Here is a 13,662-nt window from a genome sequence, read left to right on the forward strand (position 1 = left end):
TTTTACTCTAAGACAATTCTCCTAAACGTAGTTCAAAACCGCAGAACTGGGTCCGGACGGACGGACGAAAGAAGAGATAACAGTTGCCCTTTTTAATATTTAAAAAATAAGAGATACCATTAATCATTGATGGGCAACTAGCTTTTTTCCAGAATATATGGGGTTTGTTAAATGGGCAAAATATTTTCAATGTGATAGTGTGCTTAACGCAATTTATAATTTGCCATCAGAATGGCGGAGGTACTTTTTCCTAAGATGGTCAATTTTATTTTTTTGGTTATTTAAATACAGAATTATTTTCTAGTTAATGCAAAAGTACTATGGCTACTAAAGTTATTTAGTTTTCAAAAGAGTGTTTTGGAAACGGAACACGCGCGTGAATTACCTACTTATAATATAACTTATAAACCAATATGTGGAAAACCGGCTTGGAATGATTATTATTAATTAAACTGTAAAAATGAATCTAATTAAATGATAATTAGTTAAATTTAGAACATATCACGCTTTATTTTATTTGAATAAATTATCCTGGTAAAAGAAAATCTTAGTAGGTGGTAATGACATTAATAAAAAGCAATCTTTATCAAAAAATTCCAAATTGCAAAATGACCATCGTGAGAAAAAGAAATTATATACCATTCTGCGGTGAAACTGAAGGTTACGTTAAAAATATCGTATTCAAGTTCCTATTAAAAGATATTTTAATAATTTAATCAAATTAATGCAGCGGCCCCAATAAATTGAGCTAGGTAATGTATCTAAAATAAAGTAAATACACGGTCATTCATCGGGTGGGTGTTTCTCAAAAACAGAAGCAGGTATTTTAATCTCAAACTGAAAGTATGCTTAGTAAACTAAATAACGTCCAAAAGTGTTTTTAATATGTGGGTAAGTACAGGTAGGGGTCCCCTATTGTTAGAACCGCATTCCACCAAACAAAGGGTCTGCACGGTCGGAAATCGACTATACGTTGACCTTCATATATAGGTGGTGCCACATCGCATATATGATTCTGCTCATATATAGGGGTCTGAACGTAGCTTTATCTCATTCAAAAGCCGGGTGCCGGTACGTCGATTTGTATTTGGGTGCGTCAACGTCGATTTACCAATATATATATATATATATATATATATATATATATATATATATATATATATATATATATATATATATATATACATATACGCAATAAGTAGTCACTTCCGTTACACAAACTGGGCGACCTGACTTCCACCAAAAGAAATACACCTAGATTTTTTTTCAGTCTATTAATAAGTTTAGGGGGATGTGCTTTATCAAGTTTTCTAAAGAGGGGAAGCGATTTCGCTTGTTTATTTTTAATATATATAATATATAACTGCAGTCATATTCTCTACCAATTCACTTCCGGTAAATGTGTAATATCTCTCTCGTTGTCACTTCCGGCGATGTTGCCACTACCTTTACTACTAACATTTGGGTAAATGCATTAACGTTTTACTCTATATTTTATAGTGAGTGTCATAATTAATTATTTTGGTGTCAACGAACATATCGCAAGGTAAGTGTAGGTACATGGGTTCAAGATGTACTGAGTCGATTATTGTATGGGATACTAATGTGAAGTGCATTTTCTAAGTTGCACATAATGATAAATTAAAAAAACGTTTCACCAAAATTTTTTTCACGTTTATAGGACTGTGTTCTACTGATTGGCCCACATTTCGTTATCATAACTGCAGTAGTGCTGTAGTCTATGTTTTGCAATGATTATGGTAAATTTGATATATCGCCATCCCCTAATCCAAACGGCTTTTGCATTGTAGAATTTTGTATGATATTATTATTTCTGCTTGGCTTTGTATTTATTAAGTTTTGTCCTATAATTGGATTTTTTTTCTGTTTGGGCATATATATTATTAATTGTTCTTTTTATTTATTATATTTTTCTCCATTTATGGCACTGTTCAGGCGTGCGGCAACAGCGACGGTCATTGGCACACCATGGGGGTAAGTTCTATATTTCATAATTTATAGGCATGTGTTTAGATTTTGTTTATGTTGTTTATAGTTTTTATATACTTAAGGACGTTTTTTTAGGTTAGAGTCGGATAGTGTAGTCGCTACATCACCTTTTATGCGCTTCATTCTGCGGTATTGTTCTAGCGTAGGGCATGATTCCAATATATGGGCATTGTTAGTGTATGATTATTATTATCATTACCATTGTCATTATCATGATCATCATCATGATGATTATCATACCATTATCATTGTCATTATTATCGTCATCGTCATGATCATTATCATCATTATCGTCATCATCATTATCATCATCCTCATCGTGATCGTAGTCGTGGAACATGATCATTATCATTATATTTTAATTTTGTCATATTTTTCTCCGTTAATAGCCCTGTTCCGGCGTGTGTTGACAGCGACTGTCATTGGAACACCGTGGAGTGGAGGTAAGTTCTACATTTGTTCTTTTTATTTTATTTAAAAGGTTTTATTTTTAAGTGACCGCAGCTGCTTTACGAACTCAACTTAACTTAAACTTCAGACCTAGAAGGACCAATAAAAGCTATAGCATATCCTGTTTAACACATCAAGGTTTCATACTATGATGCACGTGGGTAAGTCAAATTATGCCATTCGTTTTGCAGCTACCTATGTGTTGAAGATCTAGGTGCGTATCTACCAAATGTATATCAATCTACTTACTACCGCATAAGGTCTGTCGACTGTAGGTGCACAACATTAATTGTACTTAACTAGTAATAAAACAAACATTGTGGAAGAATAAAATAAAAATGTATTCTATTACGTAAAATAAAGGTAACATTTCTTGTAGTTTATAGTCCTTTTTTAGTTTTAATCAAATGTTGTAGCTTTGATTTGGTTACAATGACGCTTCTGTTTATTCCATTTCTTTCAAGAAATTCCTTTATGTCGTTCCCTGCTGGATAGGTACCTTTATTAATGTAGACACTGAACTCTTTTTTTAATAAATGAAGTTCCCGATTAGACCAATCTGGAAATTTAAATGTAGTAGTTAGCAAATTATGCTAATACTTACAGGTTCTCTGTCCACTTCTCTTTGGAACTTCAGCTACACTATCAGCGTCAATTAAATCTGAAAGCGATACCTATGTATATTTGGTTTCTTACTTCATAATCGAAAGTACCTGATGGTCTGTCCTGTACTATCCGAGATGTTTCTGGTGACGCATGGATCGGTAAATCTGAAAAAAAAATGTGTTTGGCTTAGTTTAATAGATATTTATGTATCAAGTACGCAAAATACCGTTTGAGCGAACAAATCGGTATTAAAGACGAGGCGACAGAGGAGCCGAGTCTATAATGAGATAAGTGCGCTAAAACGTTTTGCGTACGTGGTACATACAAAATTTTTTGGTAAAAGCTCTAAAAAAATAGTCTAAACTCTACCTATATGTTCTATCTGAAGTTATCACACTTTAAGTAGGCCGTTAAAGATTTATTTTGCGGACTCAAATGGATACGGAAAGTAACAATTTTGGAGAGCGTGTACCAAAAATTTATTTAGGTACCTACCTGATGGTATTTGCGGTACTGTCCGAGACCTTTCATTAGCTGCAACAGTTATATCTGAAAACGATATCAATTACATTTAAATTTCAATAAATGCTAGTTGGCAATGGTACCTGATGATAATTCCTCTTGGGGAGAGGAACCTAAAAGTATTAAATGTATAGATAAGTATTGTTTTAAATTAAGGGCCAGTTGTATAACGTCTGGTTGAACTTCCGGTTGAAATCAACCTGCGGTTGAACGTCAGTGATTGGATAAAATGTCAGCCATGATGAAAATAAGGCCCATGATTGACGTTCAACCGCAGGTTGATTTCCACCGGAGGTTCAAACTGACATTATACAACCGGCCATAAGAGAAATCCATTCCGCTACTACTGAAATAAAAATAACCGATCCAAAAAGCCGAAATATCCATCTATCAATACATTTATTCGCCAAATAAATTCCTTAGTTACGATTGTGCTAATGATGGCTTTATTGGTAGAATAGGTTATAGGTGATGGATATCTCGGCTCTTTAAAGAAATAGCATTTCTACTTACAGGGACTTCGATTTTCTCGATCATTCACATCTGAAAGTTCATAATATAGGTAAGTAAATGAAGGTTGTGGAAACAAAAAATAATACCATTAAATCCTGTATTTACAATCTCAATAGATCTTTCGTTTGCATAAAATCCTGGAGGCTCCTCACTTCTTTTATTTATTGTGCCTATAAATATTTTAATGTTTCACAGTAACTGAAATCTACCTAAATTTACCGTCAATTTTGTCTTCCTCCGCATATTCTAGGTTAAAATCTATATTAATCTCTTCCAACGACTTTCCTTTATATTCGATTGGCATAGATCCTTTCTCCATCATCATCAACAATTTTGACACCTTTGCAGTTTGGTAAATGTCAACCGGTAATCTAATACATTTAAAAAAGGTAAGTAGATGATATCTGATGTTTCAGTCGTTGCTTGTTACTTACTCATAAAACTCATCGTGAGTCTTTTGAGTATGCCCCATGAAATTTGCAAACTGTTTTGCCTCTTCTGGTTTTAAACTTAAAATTTGGGTTACAGTGGCAATCTGTTTCCGCAGGTTGTTACTTGAAATAGCTTTAGGGTTTTCAATTTGAATTTTTTTGCACAATGCCCGAATTGCCACATCACCTTTTCCCCATTTAATCGTACTGTCGGGCATGGCAAACACATAGTCATTGTTAGAGTCTAATATGTACTTGTTTCTCTCCGCTAATAAAACATTAATCATGTTTTGCAGTTCTTCAGGTATAAGTATGACAACAGCCCTCGAACCTTTACCGCTGTTGAGTACTCTCTTGTATTTTTGGGTCAATGATCTTTCCACATCCGTAAGTACATGGTCGAAATCTGTGTAGTTGCTCTTTTTATCTGATTTGTAGTCGCTGATCTTAAGATATTGAACGTCACCTATTCGGCGACGATTAAACAAAATTAGTAACGATAAGACACATTGTATTAATAATTTAAATGCGCGTTTATTCTCTTTTAAAAGTAGCTGGGATACGGAGTCATTTGCCAACTTAGTCACTTCGTCTCTAAACTTTTTCACGTCGCTCACCAATGGTAGTAATAGCGGCTTTTTCCAACGCTTTTCTTGAAGATCTTTATTAGCTAAAGACGAAATTTCTATGGTCCATCGCGATTCAACCAGTTTCTTAAAATTCTTAATATTCGTAAGCCAAACCTGGGCATCTTCCGCCGATTTACATCTGAAACCTTTACTTTGTTTTAATACCAGGTGTGTAAGTTCATCGCATGCTAATTTTAATGAGGTTCCTAGATGCATAGCCAAACTTGGAGTTTGAAATGACTTCTTTTCGTGGTCAAAACCACTAATCTTCCGAACTGCCATTAATACAGTATCGAAGTGTTTAGGATGCAATATATCTTTAAAATTAGCTTTATTATTATTGGTTATCATGCGAAAATTTAATAATATCCTTGAAAGTTCACGCATTCTATTACTGCATGAATAGGCCATTCTTTCACGCCTATGTTTTTTTAAATAAGACTCGCCAAAATTGGCTATTAAAAGATCCTTCTTCGCTTCAAAAGCAATGTCATCTGGTTTCATTATGTCAAACACCTAAAAAATCCTTGCTGTAGTCCAAATTCTAAGCTCTAGGAATTTCTTTTCAAGCCATAAATTGATAAATCTTAATATACATGTACAGGGTGTCTCTAAAAGGTCTGTACAAAGCGCTAGCATGGGTTCTTGGTATCAAAATAGGTCAATTTAACCCAACTTACCTCTATCCAAAAGTGCTTCGGTTAGGCGCTATCGACCGTCAAAGATCTTAAAAAAATCGTATTTTTTATGGTTTTACGGATTAAAGTAAAGTTCGGGATGTGAATGTCTCATGTAAAAAGGGTCTTTATAATATCATTTTTTTAAATTGTAGCTGCTATGTAGATGGTAAAATACTGGCCATCCACATCTAAAGAGGTGTAAAACTTTTTAACGGTCATATTAACAGTTCTGAACTTTTACCCACAGTAAGACAGTTTAGTTTCAAGCATTTTTTGTCTCTTGATGAATTTCATTATCTGTGATGGTTTACGAAAAAAAAAAACTAAAATGATGCACGACATTTACAATAAGTATGAATGTTGCAATAGAAAATATCTGTGCAAGTTGGAAATAGAGGTAGGCTATGAACAATCGCATTGGTAGTGATCCCATTGCCATACATCATACCCCAGATCATACCTAAACTTATTTTTTTTTTTCGTAAACCATCACAGATAATGAAATTCATCAAGAGACAAAAAATGCTTGAAAATAAACTGTCTTCCTGTGGGTAAAAATTCAGAACGGTTAATATGACCGTTAAAAAGTTTTTTTATTTTACCATACCACCTACACAGCGGCTACAATTAAAAAAATGATATCATAAAGACCCTTTTTACATTCACATCCCGAATTTTATTTTAAATCCGTAAAATCATCTTCCGATAAAATAAAAAGTACGATTTTTTTTAAAGATCTTTGGCGGTCGATGGCGCCTTACCGAAGCACTTTTGGATAGACGTGAGTTGGGTCAAATCGGCCTATTTTTATAAAGAACCTATGGTAGCGTGTTGTACAGACCTTTTAGAGGCACCCTGTATAGTCTTCGCATACGAGCATTATATGAGCAAACTTATTTTTTATACGTAGATTGTAGATACATTGGCATCTTGTAATGCTTCTCCAAGATTCAAAGAATAATTTTACATATGAAGTTCTCAATTTTTTAGTTTCGATTTTAATAGGGATTTGGTTGAAATATATGGAACTAAAATATATTTCAACCAAATCCCTATCAAATGATAATACCAAAATCTGAAGTTCCTACGTAAAATTTGGTTTCTATGCATCAGAGTTTTGCCTATTCCCCGACCAAGTTGGTAAATAAGTAAATGATGGTTTTTCTTAAATCATCCAAAATTTGTATTTCAAAATTCTTTCTTGCTGCATTTGTGAGAATTTTATACCTAGAAAATTGAATGTTGTTGAGATTTCTAAGAGACACAGGCGAAAGGACGGATAAAATACTCGCACCACTGTTTCTTAATCTATGAAAAATATGGTAATAAAACTTCAAGGAAGAGTTCAGTAGAAGGGTAGAATCTATCAGATTTCAAACTCGGAATTTTGCGCTCTTCCGATTTTAGGTGACTAGTTCACACATTTCTTTAGTGAAATGGGCATTAACGATATGACACATTGTACATCTCTTAGATAGCTCAGCAACATTTAATTTTCTAGGTGTAACATCCTCACAAATGTCGTTCGCATATATTATTGTTTTATTTTGCAGTGACTAGTAACTTATGGCTTCAAGAGAAATGTTACATTTTCAAGGTAATTTACCTGCTCTTTGACATTTAACTTGGAGAGAACGTTTGTAGGGTCCATAGCGCATGCAGTCACTGTTTGTGATAAAGACAAAATTTTGCTTTGATTCTTTTCGGAATCTTTTAAAAAACACGACTTTACATGGCGTTTTAAGTATTGTCTTGCAAATATTCCCTTGCAGTACGCGCAAGGGTAGTACTTAATTTTAATTTTCGGTTCCTTTACCAATTTTCTATTAGGGCGAACATTTCCATTTATAAATAATTCAAAATTAGTATCGTTACGTAAAATTGCAAAAGCACGGCGTCTTTCTTTGCTGTTTTTTGGCAATTGAAATATGGTGTGGACTTCTTGTTCACTACCATGATTTCTTTTAACATGCCGCATAAAGTTCAACGTGTTAATGTCTTCCTGGCAAAACTTGCAATGTACCACCTTCTTCTGGTTTTTCTTTAGCCGCTATTGAGAACATACTAGGTAAATTTATTCAACACACTACCTACCCGTTGATGCATACCTTCAGTACATTTGATAACGGTTCACGAACATTGTCTTCAATCTGAGGTCTAGCATCTGCACTTACGTGTGGTGATGGATGCTCATTTTGACGTTTGTCGATCATTAAAGTATCATTGATAAGATTAGTATCACCAGTATAAGGTAGATTGTTTAAAATTGATATGCCACTGTTAGTATGTTTCTACAAATAATCCTAAGTAATAAATATCTAACAATTCAACATCTAAAAGATTAGGTATACCGTGAAAATGGATACGTCCTGGTGTATAATTATACTACTACGACGTATATTTGCTAGTTTACCATGTGAATAATTTTCGTTACCCTCCTCGATAACGCTTTTAGTGAGATCATACGATACCTCCGAATTAGTAGATGTTGTATCGTCACTGTTCGGTATAAAATCGCGATCTAGATAAGAATCATCGACCGACGGCTCTGACCCTGATATGTGGCTGCAATTACAAGCGATTAAACCACAGGGTTTTGGTACTGGCTGAACATTCTCAAACTTTTCCTTAAAATCGGTTAACTTGTTATGGTGCCCATCATCAAAGTTGCTTTGATTTATCCAATCCTGTGGAAAAATAGCGCATGTACTGATGGTATGGAGGGGTACCCATGCAAATACTAAATTTCAAGCGCCTACGACCTTTCGTTCAAGAGTTATTGTGCATACGGATAGACGGACGGACGTAGGCACGATTTTATGAATGTCCTATCTGGTCCTTACATAGCTAACATATATTGGTCAAAATCAATATATTCATGGCCAAAAATTAACTTGGGTCTCGATACGATCATTGTGACTCTTTTTGAACGAAATTGGCGCATTAATTGGCTAAATCCATGTGATCACAGGAAATTCATACAATCGATACAATGATTTACAAATTTATCGAGGAACAGCATTTTTCGGTTTCCATAAAGAAACTGACGGATAAATGCGCATTGTGATTAAATTTAAAGTGATTAGTCAGAGAAACGAAATCTTCACTCCGCATTTTAGGAGTGAAAATAGTACCTTGCCTCTGATTTCAGGAAAACTATGTTAAAATTGTTTCATAGATAGAAAAATAATAAGATCTTACGATAGTTTTTGCAGTACTGCTGCATACATCCAGTGGTGGCTCCAAAGGCGGAGTAGAACTTTGGATGTTCAAAACATCCGAAGATGTGGGTACATCACAATTATCTTCTGGTGGCTCCAAAGGCGGAGTAGAACATTGGATGTTCAAACCATCCGAAGATGTGGGTACATCACCATTACCCTCTATATAGAAGAATAAAAAATAAACACATAATTAAATGGCAAAACACGTCATGCTGTTTGTTGCTAAAAATTTCCTTTGAAATAAGAGTCAGAATGATAAACCGTTATGAATTTAATAATACAATATCAGCAATTCTCAGTTAAATATAGAAATACATCCACTTACCCTTATTTAGTACAAGTTTAAGTAATTTTCTTCCTCTGGTTATCATGACAAAATAAAACTTTACCGACAAATTTAACGGACGTGTTTACGTTAACACCACGTATAGCAAAATGTATTTGGATTCACAGAAACATGGATGCCAAATTTCGGATGTGACATGGTACACTTTATATGACGGAAGTAACTACGTATAGCATATGAAAACCATATAAGCGATGGTGGCGATAGTGGCATATATGAGAACTAAGTCCAAACTTAACCGATAAGTTTAACACGTAGCCACTTCCAAGCTATTTTTCTTATATGGCATGCCAATGACCTCTATAAGCGAAATTAGCTAACAACAAGGAAAAACGTAGTCACTTCCGAAATTGGAAGTGACTACGTAAAAATGGAAGTGACAACGAATGTTGTGTATCTATTTTGGAAGTGACTTCGTATTGTGTATATGTATATATATATATATATATATATATATATATATATTTAAAAAGCGCTAAGGTGAGATCATTTTTACATATATTGCAGATAAGGTGAGATCCATTTGGTAAACCCGAGATCCGTATATATATTATATAAATATATATATATAAAACCAAGTTGACATTGTGCAGTCTAGCCAAATTAATCGACACGATGTTTCTTGGTTGAAGTGCCAGAGCAATAAGTTACCGAATGCAAAAATAACATCCTGGTCTATTACGTCATAGTCTTATATATTCAATTCACAAAGTAAACGGTCGGTCGGTCTCTCGGGCGCCACCAAGACTTCACTCAGCACCCCCGAAGTCTTGGGAAAAGGGGCGGTGCGGTCTTCGCGGACGGGGTGGAAAGCCTCCGGGTATCCTCTAGTGGAGAACGGAATAACCAGGGATCGGTCAGGGTTCACCACAAAATGGCGGCGGTCACTTCCGGATTACCTAAAACAAAATATGGCCGACGGCCCTGACGGTAAATTTCCTAAAGGGAATAAAGCAATAAAGCACAAATCAATTAGCGGTGTCTAGGGGAACGAAAAGCGGAAAAAACAAGGAGAACAGAATATACTTCCCCCCCTTTAATCAACGTAATTGAAAATTAAGCGCTTACCTTGGTTAAGTAACGGTGATATTAATTAAACGGTGGTAACACTATCGATAGAAAATACGGTAAGCTTAAGGCGGTAATGAAACTTAGCGGAACGGGGTAAAAGTTACGGTAGGTGGAAAAAAAAGGTAAACTCAAAACGGTAGTCAAACGGAAAGGATAACGGATTGACTTACGGTCGCTCAAACGGTAAAACGGTAAAGCAATAGGGGTTCGGTGGATTCGGAATGATACGGTTTCGCAAATTAGAAAAATCAAAAGGCGTACTTACAACTCGAAAGTATGAAGCAGAAAAGATCCCTCCCAAAATGAGCATTTTCCTTTTAAAGGAAACCTATTTTGGTAGAAGTGGAACATGGAATTTCCAAAGCCGGGCGGTGCTCGTACCGAGCGGTGTAGAAAATAATTCGGTTTTTAATTAATTGCGGCTCCTGTGATTATCTTAAAAATCTGGGACAACTTGCAAACAAATAGAAAAATTACAGCGCCTCTGTGGACACCTCTCTCGACGGTTTCTGACAAGGTTTACTACTGCCCATTAACATGGCATTAATTAACAGCGCTTACCTAATTAAGCGTAATCAAACCTAAGTACTCATCACTCCAATCTGCAACTAGCTCCCTTGGACTTTTTCTTATCAAACGGCGCTATCGCTTTAACACTCTTATCGCAACATGCAGGCATACGAACGGGACTGCAAAACTTGTAAACAACTCGATTTGAACTCGTTCTATCCTTGATTTTACTTATTATGGGAATCTAAAACATCTTATAAATAATTAACGGCGCTGAAACCAAAGAATATTAATTGTCCCTCATCTTCGGGAGGACAACATCCTTCGGTGGTTACAAAAATATCGCGGTCTTTTTGCGTAACGAAGCCCAAACCAATCGTTACATACAGGGTGGTCTTTGTAAACTGCAAACTAAATGCAGAAATTCCTGGTGCTTCGTTACAAACAATATCAAGCTATAGAGCGACTAAATCTGCGCTCACCTCATCTGTACAACGCCAATTTCTTTCAGGTTTATTACATTTCATAATGAAATTGGAGTGTAAAAATGAAAATTAATACTAACATTAAACGTTGCACCTCAAAATTGTATACTGACTTGGTATTCTATGTACCCATTATGTACCTATGCATGAATGCTACAAAGAAACCAAAGATGAGACACAGAATGTAGAAAGCAGGGTGAAAGATATTATAGGGAGGGGAAAGGATTAAAGGAGCAAAAGAATTAGAAAGAGAGTAAAAACGGAGCAAGGAAAATAAAGGCTAAAGCTTCATTTACATTCAATTCCACTTCGAAGTAAAGTTGTAAATTGTACGCATGATTAATGAAAGATTAGGTATGCGTTTACATTTCCAATTTGGCATGCGCTTGAGCACAAACTCAATTGCAATTTCCTCCAAGCGCAAGAAATTAGCAAGCGGTCATTGAATTTTGTGAGGTTATTGTAGTTGTTTACTTTAAAAAAATGTCCATTAACATTAATAAGGTCACGTTTTCAACGGAAAAAGATGAGTTGTTATTGCAGCAAATAAGCAATTATCCGGCAATATTTGATATAACAAAGAGGGGTTATAGTAATAGGGTAATGACTAATGACCGACAAGACATGGGAAAATGTGCCTGCATCTTATGTGTTTACCAGGTAAGGCATTCGATATAGCATCAATCATATGTGTAACAGTTTGTTTTGTTGAAGTATGTAAAAACCGATATAAATCTCTCCGAGAGAAATATCATCGAGAGAAAGAGAAGCTAAAACAAGTATCGAAAAGTGGAGCAGGTGCCTCATATTGTAAACCGTGGCCTTTAATGTCATTTTTTCAATTTATGTATGACAATAGGCAACCTCGAGAGTAAGTTAGAGCAAACTATACGATTTGTGATAGAAATCCATACAAAATTTTAGCACATCTTCCAATTTGGTCAATACTCAGGACGAATATTCTGAAGATTTGGCGTCAAGTTCTTCAAGCAGCACAATTCACGCACCATTTTCTCCATCGGAAGAAAGTACGGATTCCTTTACGCCAAGTGAACCACAGAATCAGTTGCTAAAGACTCCTCGGAATGCATCACGTAAAAGAACTAGGGAAGATGAGAGTCCTTATATAAGTATACTATCAGAAATCTCCTCGAATATTTGAAATGTGAACAAAAATAAACCTGGCAAGCTACAACATTTTGCAGCTTACATTCAAACAGAAATTAGCGAGCTACCAAAAAGTGTACAAGAAGAGTTTATGGATGAAACCTTGATAAGATTACTCCAAATAAAAAGAAAATGTCGTAACACATAATGTATTTATTTCCATAAGTACATGTTTAAATGTAGATATTACGTACATTAAATTTATTCTGTTCTTTGAATATGATCACACTGCCACGGACAGATATCACTACCTTCTGGATTATTTAAATAATCCTTTATGTAATTTCTAAATGACCACGCATTTCTTGCAGAATTTCTATTCCCAAAACGTAAATGAGCTTCAGATATGTTACCAAAAGCATTTTGCTGTGGCACTTCTTTTCTCCAATCTCCTTTAATTAATGCACCGTTTTCTTCCCTATCAATAAAGTTACTGTTCTCCGATTTTATGAAATTATGTAAGCATATTGCAGCTTTAATAATTCCATCCACAGTTTGGGGTTCTCTATTTATGTTCCTATGAAAGATCCTAAATTTTGCTACCATTATTCCAAGTGTATTTTCAATCACACGTCTGGGGTGCTATTCTTGACCTCACTCGAATTGGTTCGTATTCGTTTTAAAACGATGTATGAAAATTCGCATACGACTATCATTTGTTATTCATGTGTAGCCTTCGTAACGCTTGTAATTTCAAATCGAATGATATGTTTGGCAACGTTGAATTTGGTAGTAGTAAATACCTTCATACGAGGTTTCCTTGACAACAGTTTGTATACACAACTATATACTTTCTTATAACTGAGCAAATTACAAAAAGTGATTAAGGGCCCCACAGACTTCCGACTTGTTCGTCCGATTTGCACGACGTGTAAATCGGATGGTACCTATGTCGAACAAGTACGACAGACTCCACGTACCTCGTGTTTGATCGATCGGAAGGCAAAAAGTCGGATGTTGATATTTTACGTACAGACGCCCGATTTTACCCATGCACTTCCGATTTCTTTGTCCGATC

General features: G+C 35.2%; 2 protein-coding genes and 1 long non-coding RNA gene across 5 annotated transcripts; 2 read left to right on the forward strand and 1 right to left on the reverse strand.

Moving 5' to 3' along the window:
• The first annotated feature begins 1,184 nt into the window (after nucleotides 1-1,184).
• LOC116159123 lies at nucleotides 1,185-2,838 on the forward strand. The gene is made up of 2 exons (XR_004142891.1): nucleotides 1,185-2,453; nucleotides 2,506-2,838. It is a non-coding gene; the product is annotated as an uncharacterized LOC116159123 (long non-coding RNA).
• Nucleotides 2,778-9,840, reverse strand: LOC116159122. 3 transcript variants are annotated; one of them, XM_031472037.1, is made up of 15 exons: nucleotides 9,391-9,840; nucleotides 9,043-9,224; nucleotides 8,464-8,528; nucleotides 8,193-8,406; nucleotides 7,950-8,132; nucleotides 7,448-7,891; nucleotides 4,536-5,677; nucleotides 4,321-4,472; nucleotides 4,188-4,271; nucleotides 4,102-4,131; nucleotides 3,672-3,701; nucleotides 3,562-3,615; nucleotides 3,174-3,230; nucleotides 3,065-3,121; nucleotides 2,778-3,019 (listed from the first exon to the last, which is right to left on the reverse strand). In XM_031472037.1, the coding sequence occupies exons 1-15, from the start codon at nucleotides 9,434-9,436 to the stop codon at nucleotides 2,841-2,843; spliced, it is 2,919 nt and encodes a 972-aa protein (XP_031327897.1). In that variant the 5' UTR covers nucleotides 9,437-9,840; the 3' UTR covers nucleotides 2,778-2,840. The 3 variants fall into 3 exon arrangements, with proteins under 3 accessions (XP_031327897.1, XP_031327895.1, XP_031327896.1); XM_031472035.1 differs by having other exon boundaries at nucleotides 8,193-8,528; XM_031472036.1 differs by lacking the exon at nucleotides 4,102-4,131 and having other exon boundaries at nucleotides 8,193-8,528.
• A 2,231-nt stretch (nucleotides 9,841-12,071) lies between these two features.
• On the forward strand, nucleotides 12,072-13,164 carry LOC116159553. Its single transcript, XM_031472559.1, has 3 exons — nucleotides 12,072-12,137; nucleotides 12,192-12,348; nucleotides 12,402-13,164. The coding sequence occupies exons 1-3, from the start codon at nucleotides 12,110-12,112 to the stop codon at nucleotides 12,637-12,639; spliced, it is 423 nt and encodes a 140-aa protein (XP_031328419.1). The 5' UTR covers nucleotides 12,072-12,109; the 3' UTR covers nucleotides 12,640-13,164.
• The last annotated feature ends 498 nt before the right edge of the window (nucleotides 13,165-13,662 follow it).

The sequence above is a fragment of the Photinus pyralis genome, unplaced genomic scaffold (assembly GCF_008802855.1).
Source record: "Photinus pyralis isolate 1611_PpyrPB1 unplaced genomic scaffold, Ppyr1.3 Ppyr1.4_LG1, whole genome shotgun sequence".
In the NCBI taxonomy this organism is placed as follows: Eukaryota; Metazoa; Arthropoda; class Insecta; order Coleoptera; family Lampyridae; genus Photinus; species Photinus pyralis.

Excerpts from the sequence above, each read along its gene's own strand:
- LOC116159553 (XM_031472559.1), top strand. The coding sequence starts at position 12,110 with ATGTGCCTGCATCTTATGTGTTTACCAG. Across the intron at positions 12,138-12,191 it reads GCATCTTATGTGTTTACCAG|TATGTAAAAACCGATATAAA; the intron begins GTAAGGCATTCG and ends GTTTTGTTGAAG. Across the intron at positions 12,349-12,401 it reads GACAATAGGCAACCTCGAGA|CACATCTTCCAATTTGGTCA; the intron begins GTAAGTTAGAGC and ends ACAAAATTTTAG.
- LOC116159122 (XM_031472035.1), bottom strand. The coding sequence starts at position 9,436 with ATGATAACCAGAGGAAGAAAATTACTTAAACTTGTACTAAATAAGG. Across the intron at positions 8,133-8,192 it reads AGGACGTATCCATTTTCACG|AAACATACTAACAGTGGCAT; the intron begins GTATACCTAATC and ends GATTATTTGTAG. Across the intron at positions 3,616-3,671 it reads CCAAGAGGAATTATCATCAG|ATATAACTGTTGCAGCTAAT; the intron begins GTACCATTGCCA and ends TATCGTTTTCAG.